The following is a 20,000-nucleotide window of genomic DNA, read 5'->3' on the forward strand; positions in this document are numbered from 1 at the left end:
GGGATAACCTCTGCAGGGAAGAAAATCAACAAGACGTGGAAAATGCAATTGAGGAAGCCATAAGACATGAAGGTGGAGGTTAAGGTAGCATTACTGTCATTTTCGCTCCCATGTATTAACCGTTAGCCGTTAGCTGTAAAAATCCATAGATTAGCCGCATGGTTATATAAACCGCAGGGTCAAAAAATGCGACAAAAGGCGTGGCTTATAGTCCGAAAATGACGGTACTTTCAGCACTGTCCACGCTGGCTGGCTGGCTGCCTGGCTGGCTGGTGTGGGCCAGTGTGAGCCCTGTTGGAAGGCAGCAGCAGTAGGATGTCTGGGCCAACTCCTTATTGGAGGCAGAGCTGCAGTGGAAGGGATTGGGCTCCAAAGCACACAACGATCTGTCTCCATCAAATCCCGTCACTTTGGCAAAAACAGAGGGAACAGTTTGGGCTGTTTGTTTTGTAATGCGTGTCTTACTTTGACTGCCGGTATGAAAGCATGGGTCTGTCTTGTCGGCTTCAAATGTACACAAGGGATTCCCTGTACATACTGTGTGTGTGTGTGTGTGTGTGTGTGTGTGTGTGTGTGTGTGTGTGTGTGTGTGTGTGTGTGTGTGTGTGTGTGTGTGTGTGCATGCATGCTTGTCTGGAGCGAGCCCATATAGTGTTTCTATCTGTTGCTTGCCGTGGCCCGGTGTGTGTTGCAGTGCGGTTTGCCATTGAAGTCTTGTGCTGTGAGCGTAGCAGCCTAATTGATCACACTGGAGCCGTGTGCAAGGGCAAACTGGGAGAGCACAGCCAGACAGCCAGGCCTCAGACCTGGGACTTAATGAGTGGATCCTGAGTCACACAGCAACTGGGCAGCTTGTGCGAGGGAGGGAGGGAGGGAGGGAGGGAGGGGGGAGGGAGGGGGGAGGAGGGGGGGGTTGGGATGGAGAGAACCCTCGGAGGAGAGAAGGGAAGTTGGGGAAGGGGAAAGGGGGGGGGGGGGACGGAGAGAAAGTGAAAAGTGTCAGGAGACTGGGGTATGGAGACAGATTTAATGGCAGGCTTGTGTGAGCTGTAGAAGACAGGTAGAGGGGGCTGTGAGAGGTAGAGAACACGGATAAAAAGTGTGTGTGTGTGTGTGTGTGTTAGAGAGGAAGGAGGGGGGGGAGGGAGGGAGAGTAGGGGAGAGGAGTGAAAGGAGGGAGAGAGTCAGTGATATGGAGCCAGATAGAGATGCTGTCTCGGTAGGCCTTTCTCCACGGTTCACAGAGGGCCTTTGTCTCTGCGAGTGCCTCTTAATCCATCACGCCTCCTTCACCCCCCACTGCTCTGGACCTGACACACTCTAGCGTGTTCCCAGCCCGCCGCCACCGCGCTAACGCCCTGCCCCCGTCACGCGTGTCTGCTCGTCCTTCGACTCTCTTGCTCTCTCTCTCTCTCTCTCTCTCTCTCTCTCTCTCTCTCTCTCTCTCTCTCTCTCTCTCTCTCTCTCTCTCTCTCTCTCTCTCTCTCTGTCTCTGTCTCTGTCTCTGTGTTGTAGGAGTGGACAGCCAGAACAAGTGGACAGGACAGACACCATCTCACACATACAGCACGTCATGTTACCGCACCGCTACATACACCCCCGCCCCACACCTCCACCCTTCCTCCTGTTCAGTCGTCTCAGACCGTCTATCCAGCATAGGCTCCACATCTTCCCTGTCATCAGGTGGAGAGAGACCCTGTGTGTCTGGACACAGGTGGAGAGAGACCCTGTGTGTCTGGACACTGGTGGAGAGACCCTGTGTGTCTGGACACAGGTGGAGAGACCCTGTGTGTCTGGACACAGGTGGAGAGAGACCCTGTGTGTCTGGACACAGGTGGAGAGACCCTGTGTGTCTGGACACAGGTGGAGAGACCCTGTGTGTCTGGACACAGGTGAACTGACAGGTGATGTCGCAGCAGAGCGGGGCTCTCTCTTGGGTTCTTCTTGTGTGTTTAAGGGGTGGTGATCTGATCACAAGGTGCCTTCTCCCATCCAGGCTCTGTCTGACGTCGTCCTCCCTCTCTCACCTTCTCGCTGTTTCCCCTCTGTTTGCAACCCTCCTCCCTTCTGGCTCTTATTTCAGTTTTGTTCTTCTCGATGCGTTATCGCCAAGCTTTTGATGAAAACTGACCTTCTAATTAACAGACTCCATTAACCCTCTGTCTGGGTTGGAGGAGGGATGGAGGGAGGGGGCAGGAGGAGGGATGGAGGGAGGGGGCAGGAGGAGGGAGGGAGGGAGGGGGCAGGAGGAGGGAGGGAGGGGGCAGGAGGAGGGAGGGAGGGAGGGGGCAGGAGGAAGGAGGGAGGGAGGGGGCAGGAGGAGGGAGGGAGGGGGCAGGAGGAGGGATGGAGGGAGGGGGCAGGAGGAGGGAGGGAGGGGGCAGGAGGAGGGAGGGAGGGAGGGGGCAGGAGGAGGGAGGGAGGGAGGGGGCAGGAGGAGGGATGGAGGGAGGGGGCAGGAGGAGGGATGGAGGGAGGGGGCAGGAGGAGGGAGGGACGGAGGGGGCAGGAGGAGGGATGGAGGGAGGGGGCAGGAGGAGGGAGGGAGGGAGGGGGCAGGAGGAGGGAGGGAGGGAGGGGGCAGGAGGAGGGATGGAGGGAGGGGGCAGGAGGAGGGATGGACGGAGAGAAGCAAGAGCGTGTGGAAGTTTCATTACGTTCATGCGTAGCATGTTGGAGAGCGTACACCAATCTCCTTCTTCCATGTTCTCAGCCCCGCCCCCGCCTCGCTCTCCTGCTCGTCCTCCTCGCCCTGGGCACCTCCTCCCTCCCCCTGGGCACCTCCTCCCTCCCCCTGGGCACCTCCTCCCTCCCCCTGGGCACCTCCTCGCCCTGCTCGTCCTCCTCCTGGCCACCTGGTGGCAGTGTCTCAGCCAGGCGGCACCTTTCTCCTCCTCCTCCCAGCAGGAAATGCGACCCTGGGGGAGAGACTGGTGGGTGCTGTGCATTTGATGTTTCTCTTTCAAGTCGCGAGTGAAAGGGAATTTAAATGGAGAGACTTGGGTGTGTAATGGTGTTTTTTCTTTTTTCTTTTCATAATTAATTGACATCTTAGAGCGTAGCAATAGTATCTGTAATGAATTCCAGAAGGCTTTCAATCCTCTCTCTGTCATCCAACAACTTCTTCCTCACTGCAGGGTTTTCTTTAGCCCTTGCCGTTTGGCAGTAGGCTTGTGACGAGGTCTTGAACCAGGCCCACCAAACCTGAGCAGTCTGCGTGATTATTTACCTCTGATTGACCATCTGACGGAACGGTTCTTGAGCAAAGTCGGTCAGTCCGACATGGACAGAGGCCCCCCCCCCCCCAGGCTACAGTGTCTGGAAATGGAAATCATCTGATCAAGATGACCTCTCTCCACCCCAGAGGTCTGCTACTGTACGATAAAGACCACATCACCTCCCTGTGTGTCCGGTAGAGGCCTGAGGCAGAGACCCTCTCTCCTCGCAGCTCTGTGTGTCTGTCTGCTGCTCTCCACTCCAGCTCCTTGTGGTGTTTGTGACAGAGAGAGACAGAGAGAGAGGGGGGAGTGGTGGTGGTGGTGGTGTAGATGGAGGGATGGGGACTGGACTGGTGGAGGGAGTGAGGGAGGGAGTGAGTGAGGGAGGGAGGGAGGCTGTCTATGTAATGAATATAAATGCGCTCCCTGCTCACTCCCATGCTGAGGGTCCCTACAGCAGCAGGCTGGAGGAAATAGGATGCGTGTGGGAACAACTCCCCCAACACACGCACACACATATACACACACACACACACACAGACCTTTTTAACAAAGACTGCCATTCTCCCCCTTTCCCTTTATTTCCATCCCAGCTCTGTCTGCTAGTCTTCGTTTTCTCCTCAGTCCACCAGGGAAACACATGAGAGGTGTTAATGTACCCAGTGGGATCTCACACTAAGACTGACAGATGCACACAGCGGCTGCGTTGCATCTTACTTTGTCTAATGATTGTTTTTTTTCGTTTTGTATTTTGGGGGGGGAGGGAAGGGGTTGGGGGGGAGTGGGGTGGGGTGGGGTGGGGGGGGTCGGAAAGAGAATCACAATCCTCATAACTCGGTGCCTGGCGTACGCTTTGTTGTGACAATATTTATTTCCTTGCTACCGTGTGTATTATCACCCATTAGTCATTTTCCTGATTCGCGCCGTCATCCGCCTGAATCCCTGGATGAATGAACCGTCTGAAGCCGTCTGCTGCCAGAGTCTCCTGTGACGAGCGCACGTCTCAGTCTCTGTTGGCGTCTCCAGCTCATGCTCCATGTGGAGAGGCATGAAGAGGGCTCCACTTCAGAGGCCTCATCCTGGGGTGTTCAGGACGCTGGGAGATGGTTAGCGCCGCTGCCCTGGATTGTCACTGTGAACAGAGATTCTCACCTGATTGCTCGGTTGCCCGTTCTTGAGAGGTGCAGAATCTTTCAAAACGAGAAAGAAAATATACGTTTTTTTTTTTTTTTTTTTTGGTACACCCACGTTCCATACACGCATGCACTGCCTTTACCCATGCACATACTGTAAACACACACAACTTGTGCTCACACACACACACGCGCGCACACACACATCCAGCCATGTTCCTTCACTCACTACACACACAGACTATAATTAATTGCCAGGAAGTCTCAGGTAATTTAAATTGCAAATCACTGCCGCCTTGTTCCCCCAACTTTTGTGATTAATATTTTATTGTTTTACTGAGCGAAAATGCCACCAGTGTTTTTCATCAGATACAAATAGCACGAGAGAAGAAAGGGGGGCACTGAAATGGAGGGGAGAAAAAAAAAAAAAAAAAAAAACCTGATGGAGCCAATTGAAGGTTATCTCTTCACATTAATTAAGTTGTGTAGGCAGTGGAGGTCTGGAAGTCGTCTTGCCTGCCTCGCTTCCACTCAGCCCAGGGCCTATACTCTGTTCCCCTCTCTCCCTTCTCCCTTTCCTTCCATCCTTCTTCATTTCAACCTCCCCTTCTCCCCTCTGCCTCATACCGTGTTGCTGACTGGCTCAGGTCCTGAACCTCCCTTTCAATCAGCCTCTAATTAAGCACGGCGGTGGCCAGACGGCTGGTCTGCTGGGAGACAGGGCTACCAGGAGAGGAGAGGAGGAGGAGGAGGAGGGGGAGGGGGAGGAGAGGAGGAGGAGGAGGGGGAGGAGGGGGAGGAGGAGGGGGAGGAGGGGGAGGAGGGAGGGGAGGGGGAGGGGGAGGGGGAGAGGAGAGCCTGGGACTGTACACGGGCACAACAGCCATTTAAGAAAGGGGGAGGACGTGGAAGGGCAGACGACAAACGAGAGGAACACTGAACCGAGGATGATTAGTGGTGTTTCCGGTGGGGAGAAGGTAGTTTCATCTCGAGGGAGGTACCTGACGTAGCGTAATGAGGGTCAAATTAAATAATGGTAATTGGAGAAAAGTCACCAAGATAAAAAAGATAAAGAGAAACATGGCTGAGTCTGAAGTTATCACGGGCACCCTCACACACTTGTATACGGATTGAAGTTGGCACTTTTCAAGTAGGCTACGACCTTTCTTGTCAACGTTTTTATTTGTTTTAAAGTTATTTGACCTTGTGCATGCGAGTGAGTCGAGGCTGGCAGCCAGAGATGAAAGTCTTAAGCCTTGCCCTTCAGTCAGAGCCACGGCACACAGGCATGCGGCGGCTGGCATCGGCTGGCTGGTGCTGCGCTCAAAGCAAAAACAAAGGCAAAACCGCGGGCAGATAGACGAAGGCTTTTCTCACTGAAGCCTAGTGAGCGCTAGACGTGCTGCTTTGAATGCTGAGGCCCTTTGAAAACAAATGAATTCAGAACTGTTATGTCCTACTTACTGTGCAATGCTGCTCAATTAGGCTAACTGCTCAATTAGGATTTATCATTACACTCACACTCTCGCACACTCTCTCTCACACACAGACAGAGACAGACAGAGACAGACAGACAGAGACAGACAGACAGAGACAGACAGACAGAGACAGACAGACAGAGACAGACAGACAGAGACAGACAGACAGAGACAGACAGACAGAGACAGACAGACAGAGACAGACAGACAGAGACAGACAGACAGAGACAGACAGACAGAGACAGACAGACAGAGACAGACAGAGACAGACAGACAGAGACAGACAGACAGAGACAGACAGACAGAGACAGACAGACAGACAGAGACAGACAGACAGAGACAGACAGACAGAGACAGACAGACAGAGACAGACAGAGACAGACAGAGACAGACAGAGACAGACAGAGACAGACAGACAGAGACAGACAGAGACAGACAGACAGAGACAGACAGAGACAGACAGAGACAGAGAGAGACAGACAGAGACAGACAGAGACAGACAGAGACAGACAGAGACAGAGAGAGACAGACAGAGACAGACAGAGACAGACAGAGACAGACAGAGACAGACAGAGAGACAGACAGACAGACAGACAGAGACAGACAGACAGAGACAGACAGACAGAGACAGACAGACAGAGACAGACAGACAGAGACAGACAGACAGAGACAGACAGAGACAGACAGACAGAGACAGACAGAGACAGACAGACAGAGACAGACACACAGACAGAGGCACCAGTCTCTTTGATATGAATCTGCTCTAACTGGTAGTATCGTGTGGGTGTGTATCATATTGTGTGGGCCAGCTGAATTCTCCAACCTCCCCAACCCCTGTGTGTCTCTCCAGGGTAGGCCTGTGTGTCTGGACCTGGTGCCTGAGCCCCCCGGCCTCTGTCCCGGACTCTGTCCCGGCCTCTGTCCCGGCCTCTGTCCCGGCCTCTGTCCCGGCCTCTGTCCTGGCCTCTGTCCCGGCCTCTGGTGGCCTGGCAGGTTGACGTCACCTTGGCCCTGGTGGTGTGTGTTTGGGCTCGGCCCCCGCCCGCCCCCCCGTGTGTCTCCTGGCTGGCGCTCTGGTCCAGTCAGGCCCCCCCATCTCAACGCTGGCCATGTCAAGAGTCCCGAGCCCCCCCCCCCCGGCGGACATGTCCAGCGGTCCTGTGGCTGAGAGCTGGTGTTACACTCAGGTGAGCAGGGGAGGGGCTGAGCTGGTGTTACACTCAGGTGAGCAGGGGAGGGGCTGAGCTGGTGTTACACTCAGGTAAGCAGGGGAGGGGCTGAGCTGGTGTTACACTCAGGTGAGCAGGGGAGGGGCTGAGGGCTGGTGTTACACTCAGGTGAGCAGGGGAGGGGCTGAGCTGGTGTTACACTCAGGTGAGCAGGGGAGGGGCTGAGCTGGTGTTACACTCAGGTAAGCAGGGGAGGGGCTGAGGGCTGGTGTTACACTCAGGTAAGCAGGGGAGGGGCTGAGGGCTGGTGTTACACTCAGGTAAGCAGGGGAGGGGCTGAGGGCTGGTGTTACACTCAGGTAAGCAGGGGAGGGGCTGAGGGCTGGTGTTACACTCAGGTAAGCAGGGGAGGGGCTGAGGGCTGGTGTTACACTCAGGTAAGCAGGGGAGGGGCTGAGGGCTGGTGTTGCACTTGGGTAAGCAGGGGAGGGGCTGAGGGCTGGTGTTACACTCAGGTGAGTAGGGGAGGGGCTGAGGGCTGGTGTTACACTCGGGTAAGCAGGGGAGGAGGGGGGGAGAAACATTATTTTTCACACATTTGAATTTCCGGGTAACGTTTGAAAAATCTTTGTTTTGAATTCCGTGTGGAAAAGCTTCCTTGTTTTTTCCTTTTTTTTCTTCTGGCATCTTCTGCTAGTTTTGATAGCAGTCCTGTTATAAATCGGGATATATACGATGTGATGTGTTTTCATTGATGTCTTTTTTTTTTCTCTCTACCATCTCTTTTTCTGTCCTTGCAAAATCGTTTTTGTAGCTGCTTTTTAATATCCTTTCTTCTCTCCCTGTGTTTGTTGTCACTGTTTATTGAGATGAAAGGCAGTTTTGATGTGTGGTTTTGAAGTCCATGCTGACCAACCACCACTTAGCTGTATGGAAAAGAGAAATAAATAAAGAATTGCCACCCGTCTCATCGCTAGTGTCTCACCCTCAGATCAAAGTAGTGAAGTTCTCCTACATGTGGACCATCAACAACTTCAGCTTCTGTCGTGAGGAGATGGGCGAGGTCATCAAAAGCTCCACCTTCTCCTCCGGAGCCAATGACAAACTCAAATGGTGAGTGTGGGCGGGTCTTGTGTGTGGGACGGGCTCTGATTGGACGGACGGCGATACGGCAGCTGAGGCTTCTCCTCACGGTGTCTGCACCTCCCTCTCCTCCGCAGGTGTTTGCGTGTGAACCCCAAGGGTCTGGACGAGGAGAGTAAAGACTACCTGTCCCTCTACCTGCTCCTGGTCAGCTGTCCCAAAAGCGAAGTGCGCGCCAAGTTCAAGTTCTCCATCCTCAACGCTAAGGGAGAGGAGACCAAAGCCATGGGTGAGCCTTAGCTCTGTAGGAACCCCTGCTGTGTGCAGAGCGTCTGTCTGTCCTACATTCACATTCAGTCATTAAGCAGACGCTCTTATCCAGAGCGACTTACAGTAAGTACAGGGATATTCCCCCCTTAGGCAAGTAGGGTGAAGTGCTTTGCCCAAGGACACAGTCTTTTAGCACGTCCGGGAATCGAACCGGCAACCTTCTGAATCTTCGGATTCCCTAACCGCTCAGCCATCAGACTCCTCTTCCTGAGGTCTGCATTTTCTCCAGCCTGCGACTGTCTCCGTTCAAGACCTGCTGTTGGCTTTCAACTGAGAATTTGGCGCATTTCACCTGGTGGTGGTGAAGGGGAGGTGGTGGTGGAGGAGAAGGGTGTCGTTGGACTTCTTCTCAGAGTTGATTTTGACGGTGTAAATGACTCTGAGTGTGTCTAATTGTCTATGCAGGGTTACAGATTGCCATATGTGTGCGTAATCACTACAGGTGGGATTCATTTCACCCAAAGATTTAATTCAAAATAGTGTGAGGCAATTTTGATTTTAATTAAAAAAAGACCCAACCTTTTTAAAAGTCTTCGTCCGCCTCTCATGCTACTGATGAATTGGAAACGAACGTGCTTCCAATTCCTGCTTCTGTTTAATTAGGTTATGTTACGGTGAGGAAAGCAAACTTGTGTGGAATTGAATTAGTGAGGGCCAGATGTGACCACTTCCTGGTTATCAGTCTCACTGGCTGCCTCTCCCTCCCTGCACCCCCGCAGAGCGCAGGAAGCATGACTGTGGGAGGAAGAGGGGGCTGGGAGGGAGGGAGAGGGGGCTGGGAGGGAGGAAGAGGGGGCTGGGAGGGAGGGAGGGAGGAGGGGGCTGGGAGGGAGGAAGAGGGGGCTGGGAGGGAGGGAGGAGGGGGCTGGGAGGGAGGGAGGGAGGAGGGGGCTGGGAGGGAGGAAGAGGGGGCTGGGAGGGAGGGAGGAGGGGGCTGGGAGGGAGGGAGAGGGGGCTGGGAGGGAGGGAGAGGGGGGCTGGGAGGGAGGGAGAGGGGGGCTGGGAGGGAGGGAGAGGGGGGCTGGGAGGGAGGGAGGAGGGGGCTGGGAGGGAGGGAGAGGGGGCTGAGAGGGAGGGAGAGGGGGCTGGGAGGGAGGGAGAGGGGGCTGGGAGGGAGGGAGAGGGGGCTGGGAGGGAGGGAGAGGGGGCTGGGAGGGAGGGAGAGGGGGCTGGGAGAGGGGGCTGGGAGGGAGGGAGAGGGGGCTGGGAGAGGGGGCTGGGAGGGAGGAAGAGGAGGCTGGGAGGAAGAGGGGGCTGGGAGGGAGGAAGAGGGGGCTGAGAGGGAGGAGGGAGGGAGAGGGGGCTGGGAGGGAGAAAGAGGGGGCTAGGAGGGAAGGAGGAGGGGGCTGGGAGGGAGGGGGGAGCTGGGAGGGAGGGAGAGGGGGGTGGAGGAGGAGGAGTTTTCAGATAGGCAAAACGCAGCAAGACTGTTTACAACCCCCTGCAGTGCAGGTTGTGTAGAAAGGGGAAGCCTTTCCCCGCTAGGAAATATTCTACCGTGTGAACTTGACCTTTTTTTTTTTTCCTCTCTACCACCTCTCTCTCCGCCGCGCAAACGCCCAGCCCCCGTCACGCGTGTCTGCTCGTCCTTCCACTCTCTCTGTCTCTGTCTCTCTCTCTCTCTCTCTCTCTCTCTCTCTCTCTCTCTCTCTCTCTCTCTCTCTCTCTCTCTCTCTCTCTCTCTCTCCCCCACTTACTTACACGGCAGCTGGTTCCTCTCCTGTATTCATGCTTCAGACACACCTGTCCCCTGTTAGTGAGTGCGTTTCCCCCTCCTGGACGTGTACTCGTGCGTGTCCTCCTAGGCCGTCCTGGTGTGGTAATGGAGGAGGACTGGGAGCGGTGTCGTTCCTCCACTCAGACGTTTCATTACAGCCCCCCTCCCCCCCCCCCCCTCATTATAGCCCCCCTCCTTTCTCCAAATGACCCCACTTAAGCTAGAGAACACTGGGGAAGCGGGAAGAATCTGGGCGCCTCATTTTCCACACCTCTTATTTCTGTATATCTCGTCGTCTTCAGTGAACACCCCCCCCCCCATCACGTCCTCTTCCAATTCCCCTGGTCCTCCCAATCCTCCAATCTTCCTCTTGTCCCCCTGGGGAGAACCACATCCTCCAGTCTCCCTGACGATAGAAGAAAATTACCCACGGCCACCCCGAGGTGGGACAAGGGCCAGGGCGCCCGGTCGGGGAGAATACGGCAGTAAAGATTGCTCTGTCGGTCCTGGATCATTTAGAATCCAATTGAATCCAGGCCCGCAGAAAAACAAGTCAAATCAGAGCCAAAGTGTCTTAATGAAGGTGTCTGCAGACTGTTGGTGTGCGGTGTGTCTGCATGCACTGTTCCTCCAGGGACACGGCGACAGGATCCAGAACATGTTAACCCTATACGACCTGCACGTGTGGAGTTAAAGAGACAGACCGATGGACGAGGAGGGCAGATGTATAGTATGTGTATGTATGTATGTATGTATGTATATGTATTTATTTATGAGTCACTTGATTTGACTCATAAATAAATGGTTTTAAGCAGGATGTAGACCTGTGACTTCCTGCGCTACTAGCCCCTGCTCCAGACTAGCCCCTGCTCCAGACTCCCAGGCCGTGCTCTCTGGCCACCTCCGGAGAGGCCTGGGTCTGGGTCTGGTTTTGTCCCAGGTCCAGATCCTCTTGATTGCTGGCTGCTAAAGCAGATCCAGGCAGCCTCCCTCCCCTCCCTCCCTCCCTCCCTCCCTCCCTCCCTCCCTCCCTCCCTCCCTCCCTCCCTCCCTCCCTCCCTCCCTCCCTCCCTCCCTCCCTCCCTCCCTCCCTCCCTCCCTCCCTCCCTCCCTCCCTCCCTCCCTCCCTCCCTCCCTCCCTCCCTCCCTCCCTCCCTCCCTCCCTCCCTCCCTCCCTCCGTGCTCCACCACATAATTTCTCTCCCTGACTCCAGTGTGCTGCTCTCCTCGGGGGGGGGGGGGGGTGCGAGGCGGCTTGTAAGTCTTCTCTTGGCATTGGCACCCCCGTCCCGTGCCAGAGAAAGCTGCGAGCCTCCTCCTCCACTGTTTTCTCTGCGTGCCAGGAAGGCTTTCCACACATGGCTGTGCTCCGCCAGGCTGTGGAGGAGAGCGCCCCAGCCCAAACCTAAGTGGGCTCGTTTCGCTGGGCTGGCCAGAGGGGGGTCTAGTTCCATCCTTGTGTCGCTGTGCAGCGTTGCGGAGCTGCGTCTCCCAGCCTGTCTGCCTCTTGATTGACCCTCCGTCTGAATGCCAGGGAGTGGTTGTCGGTTGCCCTCGGTAACTGCCGGGAGGCGAGCAGGCGGCCGGTGTGGGTGAGTGGAGTGGGCTAATAGTGTTGAAGTTATCGGACACTCTTTACACCATCAGATAGTATCGACGCAGCTGGGGAGAGCGCCAATAGACATGTTTGTGCTGACACTTTCCTATAGAGCTCAGGCGCCAATATATGGCGTGGGCATTTGTGCTGGGTTATTTGCCTTGTCTTGTGGATGTCAGGTAGGTGCTCTTCATTGAGCAGGTGTTGAGAAGGCAAATGAGCGTCTTTCCATCCAGATTGAAGTGTAAAATGTGTAATGGTGTAAATGGTGGTTTTAATCGATTTGGCTTTGAGGCTGAAAAGATTGGAGCTGAGATTAGGAGTGTTGGGAGGGAGGAGGAAGAGGGGAGGGGAGGGGAGGGGATGGGCTCATGATGGATTCTACAGTAACTCTCAACAGGAAGAGGGGAGAAAGAGAATAGGTGGGAGGGAGGTGAAGTGAACGAGAGAGTTGAGAGAGGGGGAGGATAAAGGATGAAGAGATTTCGGGAGAGCGCGTGCGGAAGAGAGGGAGGCAACGGCGAGGTGGATGAAAGTGGGGATGACGATAGCGAGGGGGAACGTCGACTCTAAAGACGTTCTAAAATTAGATGGCTAATGTGAGCTGATATTCACACACACACACACACACAGACTGAGGCAGTCTGTTGACTCTGGCTCCTGTGCAGGCTGGCTGAGAGTGAGAGCTGTGTGCCAGGCAGTCTTCTGGGCGACCTCCTCTCTCTGTGTGCCAACCATGCCCCTGAGTCACAGGCTGAATATGGATGTCCCGTTCTCTAAAACACGCTGGCACCTCCTCGCTTTCTCTCTCATTTGCGCTCGCTATCATTCTCTCTCTCTCTCTCTCTCTTTCTCTCTCTCTCTCTCTCTCTGTCTCTCTCTCTCTCTGTCTCTGTCTCTCTGTCTCTCTCTCTCTCTCTCTGTCTCTCTCTCTCTCTGTCTCTCTCTGTCTCTCTCTGTCTCTCTCTCTCTCTCTGTCTCTCTGTCTCTCTCTCTCTCTCTGTCTCTCTCTCTCTCTCTCTCTCTCTCTCTCTCTCCCCTGTCTGACTGCATCGCTCCCCTCTCACCTTTACTGTCACACCTCTCCCGTCACATCTGTTGAGTGACAGTGAGAGCGCAGCGCCTGTCCCGCCTGGCTCCCTCCCGGCACAGTCGCAGCCCTCCTCCTCCACCCTCTCCCTCCTCTCTCCTCTCTCCTCCCTCTTCCCCCTCCTCCCTCTTCCCCCTCCTCCCTCTTCCCTCCTCTTTCCTCCTCTCTCCTCCCTCCTCTCTCCTCCCTCTTCCCTCCTCTCTCCTCCTCCCTCCTCTCTGCGGCTGTTTGTCAATCTAGGCGCGTGGGTGTCACTGTGGTCGGCAGGGGCCTCAGCTGGATGAGAGGGAGGGCACCACTGATCTGATCTGGGTCTTCAGCCTGGGGCCCTGCTGGTCCTGGTCAGGGGCCCCACAGGGCACACACACACACACACACACACACACATATCTCGCTGTGTGGCGTGAGCAGTTGTGATCTCTCACCTGTCCCTTCTCTCACCTCTCTGAGTGTGCCAGGTGTGTGTTTATTTTCCCTCCACACACCCCTTCCTCCACCTCTCTGTCTTCTCCTTCATCCTTCTCTCCTCACACCCTAGATTCGCCCCTTCACGCGGGCCAATGGGAAGCCGTCACAGCGTGGCTTCCGGCCTCGGACAACCCCCCCCCCACACTCCCCCCCCCCCCCACACCCTCTGTAACCCGATGGCGAGGTACAACGGGGCAGTGTATGAACGCTTCCGGTGGAACTTTCGACGAGAGATCTTCAAACCCAGCACGCGCCAGTCAAACGCTGTGCCTGTTCTGTACCCTAGTTCACCCCCACCCTCCCCCCTCCCCCATTGACAGAAGTCTGACTCGTCTTTCAAGCGCGTCGGCTTTGGTGGAGAAACGGGGAACAAGCAGAGCTTCTGTCAGGGAGTCTCTGACACCAGCTGCTGTTACGTTCTACAGAGAGACCAGGGAGAGGGAGAGGGAGAGGGAGAGGGAGAGGGAGAGGGAGAGGGAGAGGGAGAGAGATGGAATCCTCTTTGGAGTGTGTGGATTTGTGGTGGTGTGGGTGTTTGACAACCTTGTGTGTGCCTCGTCTCTGGGGGCTGGATTAGGGAAGAGGACCCCCTGCTTGAGTAATGGAGGGAATAACTGCATATGCACTCAACTCCCTCCCTCCCTCCCTCCCTCCCTCCCTCCCTCCCTCCCTCCCTCCCTCCCTCCCTCCCTCCCTCCCTCCCTCCCTCCCTCCCTCCCTCCCTCCCTCCCTCCCTCCCTCCCTCCCTCCCTCCCTCCCTCCCTCCCTCCCTCCCTCCCTCCCTCCCTCCCTCCCTCAGCTCTGTCTGAGGATCTGCCCAGTATCTGGCTGTGGAAGTTGCCTCGGAGGAGATCAGTACGAGGATCCACTCGAGCCCCACCCCCCCACTCGAGCCCCACCCCCCACCATGCCATCCTACCCCGCTCCTCCACCTCCCTGAGGTGGTCCCCAGCGAGGCTGCCTCCAGCGAGGCTGCCTCCAGCGAGGCTGCCTCCAGCGAGGCTGCCTCCAGCGAGGCTGCCTCCAGCGAGGCTGCCTCCAGCGAGGCTGCCTCCAGCGAGGCTGCCTCCAGCGAGGCTGCCTCCAGCGAGGCTGCCTCCAGCGAGGCTGCCTCCAGCGAGGCTGCCTCCAGCGAGGCTGCCTCCAGCGAGGCTGCCTCCAGCGAGGCTGCCTCCAGCGAGGCTGCCTCCAGCGAGGCTGCCTCCAGCGAGGCTGCCTCCAGCGAGGCTGCCTCCAGCGAGGCTGCCTCCAGCGAGGCTGCCTCCAGCGAGGCTGCCTCCAGCGAGGCTGCCTCCAGCGAGGCTGCCTCCAGCGAGGCTGCCTCCAGCGAGGCTGCCTCCAGGACTGTCTGTATGGGGTCCTGGAGGCAGGGAGGCTGTGTTCATCTTGGCTCCCCTGGCTATGCAGGACTGTGTTCTCTGTGCGGCAAATCACTCGACCCACCAGGCTGCCGTAATTGGCACTCCGTAAACACGTGGTAATTGGACCGCTTTGATCCATGCAATTTCCCTCTCCTTGGCCTGCACCAGCAGTCTTGTCTGAGTTGATGGTTGTTGTTCCGGCCTGGATGGGAAATGAGCGGATGGAGAGAGAAGGGACCAAAAGAATAGTTTTTTTCCGTTCCCGTGTGCGGTTTGTTTTTCCCTGCTTGTGATGTGCTGGATGCACGAGTGCTCACACACCTTCTCTCTCTCTCTCTCTCTGTGTCTCTCTCTCTCCGTGTCTCTCTCTCTGTGTCTCTCTCTCTCTGTGTCTCTCTCTCTCTGTGTCTCTCTCTCTCTGTGTCTCTCTCTCTCTGTGTCTCTCTCTCTCTCTCTGTGTCTCTCTCTCTCTGTGTCTCTCTCTCTCTGTGTCTCTCTCTCTCTGTGTCTCTCTCTCTCTCTCTCTCTCTCTCTCTCTCTCTCTCTCTCTCTCTCTCTCTCTCTCTCTCTCTCTCTCTCTCTCTCTCTCTCTCTCTCTCTCTCTCTCTCTCTCTCTCTCTCTCTCTCTCTCTCTCTCTCTCTCTCTCTCTCTCTCTCTCTCTCTCTCTCTCTCGCCCATGGTCGTGCCTCACACACACACACACGCCTAACCATGTATCTGCATTTGCTGTCCTGTTCTCCAGAGAGCCAGAGGGCGTACCGCTTTGTCCAGGGGAAGGACTGGGGTTTCAAGAAGTTCATAAGGCGGGACTTCCTGTTGGACGAGGCCAATGGGCTGCTGCCGGATGACAAGCTCACCCTCTTCTGCGAGGTAGGATGGAAATCGCGTCCGCATGTGTGTGTCGGGAACGCCTGTGTGTGTGTGTGTGTTCACTTCTCAGGTTCATACTCAGGAAGGCAGCATGCAGGTTTGGTGGACTGTAAGGCTTGGGCGTAGGGTAAGCCCAAATCCCCTGCTGTTCCTCTACTCTACCACAGGGGGCAGCAGAGGTCAGCTGTAGCCCTGGCGCTCTGCGCAGGGGAACAAGGAGGTTAAGCTTCCTGGCTATGGTAATGTCTTAGTTGTAATGCATGCGCCCATAAATGTTTCAGAAGTACGGCGGTGGCTGTTTAAAACAATCCTAATTAACCCTGCGGGTATGGTGCAGACGCCGTCTTCAAGTTTTGCCTTTTTGTAGCGGGGCGCTGTGCTAGTCTGTTTAAAGTGTTTCCAAACTGAGCTTATTGACAGAGGGATGGGAGGGGCACCCCTGCTACTCTAGTCATGTGGGAGGGGGGTGGAGATGTGTGGGTGTGTGTGTATTATGTTTGTGTCTGTCGGCACCAGAGTCTGTAAGTGTAACGTGTGTGTGTGTGTGTATTATGTTTGTGTCTGTCGGCACCAGAGTCTGTAAGTGTAACGTGTGTGTGTGTGTGTATTATGTTTGTGTGTGTGTGTGTGTGAGAGAGACAGTTGGAACAGAGAGCAGCTCAACCAATATCTAGCTCCATCCTAAGATCAGAACTGTGTTGTTTGATGCTACTAGTTCAGGTCCTGGGTGGCTGTCTCTCATCTGTAAATATCTACCTCTCTCTGGTAATCACCCAGCTCTATTAATGAACTCTGTGTGTTTGTGTGTGTGTGTGTGTGTGTGCGCGCGCGCGCACGTTGGAATTGGGGCGATGATGGGGTCCTGGCAGGGGTGTGGGGAGGGGAGGGGTGTGGGGAGGGGTGTGGGGAGGGGAGGGGTGTGGGGAGGGGTGGGGTGTGGGGGGAGGTGTGGGGAGGGGTGGGGTGTGGGGACTGTCCCCAGGGCCCGGGGCAGGGTCTTCTGGGAGGGGATTTAATGTTCCTGCTCCTTGTGCTGTGCTGGGCTGCAGTGTTTACAGTCAGGGGCCTGGCTGCAGTCAGGACCAGATGGTCTGCTCCTGTCTCCGAGACACGAGGAACGCCCCAGAGCCCAGAGCACTCTCTTCTCTTCCTCCTCTCCTCTCTTCTCTTCCTCCTCTCCTCTCTTCTCTTCCTCCTCTCCTCTCTTCTCTTCCTCCTCTCCTCTCTTCTCTTCTCTTCTCTTCTCTTCTCCTCTCTTCCTCCTCTCCTCTCTTCCTCCTCTCCTCTCTTCCTCCTCTCCTCTCTTCTCTTCCTCCTCTCCTCTCTTCTCTTCCTCCTCTCCTCTCTTCTCTTCTCTTCCTCCTCTCTTCCTCCTCTCCTCTCTTCCTCCTCTCCTCTCTTCTCTTCCTCCTCTCTTCTCTTCCTCCTCTCTTCTCTTCTCTTCCTCCTCTCCTCTCTTCTCTTCCTCCTCACTTCTCTTCCTCCTCTCCTCTCCCTTCCTCCCTTCTTCTTTTTCCATCTCGTTCCTCTCTTCGCTCCCCCCCCCCCCCGTCCCTCTCCTTTGGCGCCCCGTCTCCTCTCCATCGCACACCCCTGTTCTGCTTCATTCCTCCTACCCCCCCCCCCCCCCCCACCTTCTCAACCCTCCCTCCTTCCTCTCCTGTCCTTTCTCCGGCCCCCTTGCCGTCCTCCGCTCCCCTCTCCGTCAGAGATGTATGCTGTCAGAACAGGCCGAGGGAGGCAGCCCTCTCTGGGAGTCCTGCCCATGGGACGCCCCCCCCCCCCCCCCCTGATGAAAGGTGTCCCCGTGTGTCCGGAGCTGGGCCGGGACGTGCGTAAAGACGGTCGCTTCCGGAATCTGCCTGGGTGGCATGTCGAAGCTTGCCAGAACGAGCCCCGCCATCTCTCTCTCTCTCTCCATCCATCCATCTTCCTCCTTCTCCCAAACTCCCTTTTTGCTCCACATCGTCCTCTCTCTCTCCCCCTAGTCCTTGTCCCCCCCCCCCCCCCCTTCCAGCTCCATCTCTGCCAAAGCTCCAAACACCTGCAGGTATTTAATGAGGAGAGGCTTCCCATTAAAGGTGCTGTGCTGGCTGTCATCATAGAGCGTGAGAGAGAGAGAAGGAGAGACGGAAGATGATGTAGAGAACGGATGAGGGAGAAGATTCCGTGGAGGGTGGGTGGGGGGGGGTACAGGAGGGTGGAGGAGCGATGGGGGTGGAGAATAGACTGGCGGCGAGGAGAAGGACAAGATGGAAAAGAGGGACAGGCATGAGTGGATTGGATAGATAGAACATGTAGGTGAAACTGAAGTGTTGCCTTACTCCTCCACTAATGAGACACTGTGTGGTAAAGTCATTTAAATGATCTTTTCTCTTTTTTCCCCCCCCCCCGATTCATTTCCCTCTTCCTGTCTTTTGGATGTGTGCCTCGATTTGTCTCTTCATGTCTCTGTTCCTCTCGCGTGTCCCCTGTTCACTGTCTTTCTCTCGCCCTCTGGTCTGTACCACAGTAATGCAGACTGGCTGAAGGTTTTAATGTCTCTTCCTGCTTCACACCAGACTAGCTCCCTCCTCCGAGGCAGGCTTCCTCTGCTCTCTGCAGCCTTGAAGGTGAACTCTCTGTGCTACTGTCGACGTGGCTCCTCTGGAATTGTGTAACATTCCAACAAAGAGAAGTTTGTGGTGGTGAGAAGTTTTGTCAGCTTGTCTAAATTGGCTGTTGGAGCTGGAGAGAGGGAGCCACTGGTCCGCCTTCAGGCAGTCAGAGGCACTGTGGAGCCAATCAGAGCTGATGGGAGGGGCTTCATCAGTTCAGCTGTGACTTCTGGGGCCAGAGGTGGGGAACCCTGGTGTAATGGGCTGTTATGTGTTTTCTCTCACCACACACACACGCACGCACACACACACACACAGAGCCTGGCTCACCCCCCTACTGACCCTGTACATCCAAAGTTGGTCTCTCTCTCTCATATCACCTCTGCTCCTCCTCCCTCTCTCCTAAATGAGTGGTCTCTCCCTCCGTCTCTTGGGGCGTGGGCGTGGCGTGGCGTGCGTGGGCGTGGCTCTCCCGTCTGTGGGTAAGCACTTTGCCGGGTGACAGCGCCCATCCTTCACAGAGCCCGGCCATATGCTGCGCTGCTGTCGGAGGAGACGACGGCAGCTGCTCCAGCTGCCTGGCCCCCCTCCTCGTCCCAGTGGAGAGGGGGGAGGAGGGGGGGGGGAGTAGGAGAGGGGGAGGGAGAGGGGGGGGAGGGAGGAGGAAGAGGAAAGAGGAGGAGAGAGGCGGGTGGGAGGAAAGAGGAGAAGAGAGAGATAGGGGGTGTGTGATGGAGAGGAGAGGAGGTGAGGATTGAGAGGAGATGAGAGAATTGAGGAGAACTGAGTGTATTCCCGGTTAGGTGAAAGGGGGATAGACGGATAAGAGAGGACATTTGTGGGGCAGGCAGGTAGATGATGAGGCCTGTGAGGGAGAAGAAGGGAATGAGAGGAGAGATATGAAGAGGGGTTGGACACACAATCACAGGGATGCAGAGACAAATGGTGATAAACGGGGAGAAAGACAGGTAAAGAATGGGATAACTCCGAGTGGTTTCATGATCGCTCTGTAGCCTTCCAATGGAAGTCTGCCAGTGATTGCTTGTGGCCAATAGAGATAGTTTTATAGTGTAGTGAGATACTGTTGTAATCTCCAAGATGTCGGCAACCATCTTTGATCAACTGTCAGTCCTGTAATTGGACGGCAGGTCCAGGCTGCGACTAGACAATAAAACATCAGCCTTGTCTTTACATCTCATCAAGAAAGCCTTTTGGTTTTTCCTGAGTAAAGTTGAAGAAAATGAACAGGCAAGCAACACTCCTTCATGTCTCTTTCCTCCAAATGTTTCCTTCAAGCTTTGTTAAATCTGGCCTCCGAGGCTCAAAGCTATCAGTTTAGTGTCTCTGTGATCTTCCAGCAGAGAGCACACAAATAGTTTAAAGGGACCCAAACGGCTGCTGTTCACAAAGGCTCTTAGGCCTAGCTCGCTGCCAGGGTTGTGTGCGTCAACATTTATGTGTGTGTGTGTGTGTGTGTGTGTGTGTGAGAGTGTTTGTGTGAGTTTGGAGAATGGAGACGGGTCTGCCAGGCACTGCACTTGGCTGTGAAACGTGCTGTGTCCTGGGTTCCGGCGTGTTCCGGCGTGTTCCGGCGTGTTCCGGAGTTCACCCAGACACTGCCGTGTTACTGTTCGTCTGCTCTAATATCACCGTGTGCCTTTCTATCCAAACACCGCCCCTCTCCAGCCCTGGGGGGCCTGCGGTAATGAACCTGGGGTACGCTTTCATCCTCAGCCTCTGTCCCGTGAGTGTGGATCCAGCCAGGCTAGGACAGGACAGTGAGCCCTCTAGCTGGGTTTGGCTGGCGCAGTGTTTTCTACATCAGACTGTTTTGCCCTACTTCAGCATCTCCTTTTAAATGTTTGGGGTTGATGTGCATCAGGGGTGA

At 55.6% G+C, this 20,000-nt stretch overlaps 1 protein-coding gene across 1 annotated transcript in view; it reads left to right on the forward strand.

The window, feature by feature from the left end:
- The window catches only part of spop (speckle type BTB/POZ protein), a 54,080-nt gene that overhangs the window by 21,897 nt on the left and 12,183 nt on the right, over positions 1-20,000 (forward strand). Inside the window, exons 3-6 of the mRNA XM_084677855.1 lie at positions 6,680-7,016; positions 7,990-8,111; positions 8,219-8,370; positions 15,388-15,515. Of these exons, the coding sequence (XP_084533981.1) occupies positions 6,939-7,016; positions 7,990-8,111; positions 8,219-8,370; positions 15,388-15,515 (480 nt within the window). The 5' untranslated portion in view covers positions 6,680-6,938. The remainder of the gene's footprint in view (positions 1-6,679; positions 7,017-7,989; positions 8,112-8,218; positions 8,371-15,387; positions 15,516-20,000) is intronic.

Source organism: Hypomesus nipponensis, chromosome 17 (genome assembly GCF_054491055.1).
Source record: "Hypomesus nipponensis isolate SF chromosome 17, ASM5449105v1, whole genome shotgun sequence".
Lineage (NCBI taxonomy): Eukaryota > Metazoa > Chordata > Actinopteri > Osmeriformes > Osmeridae > Hypomesus > Hypomesus nipponensis.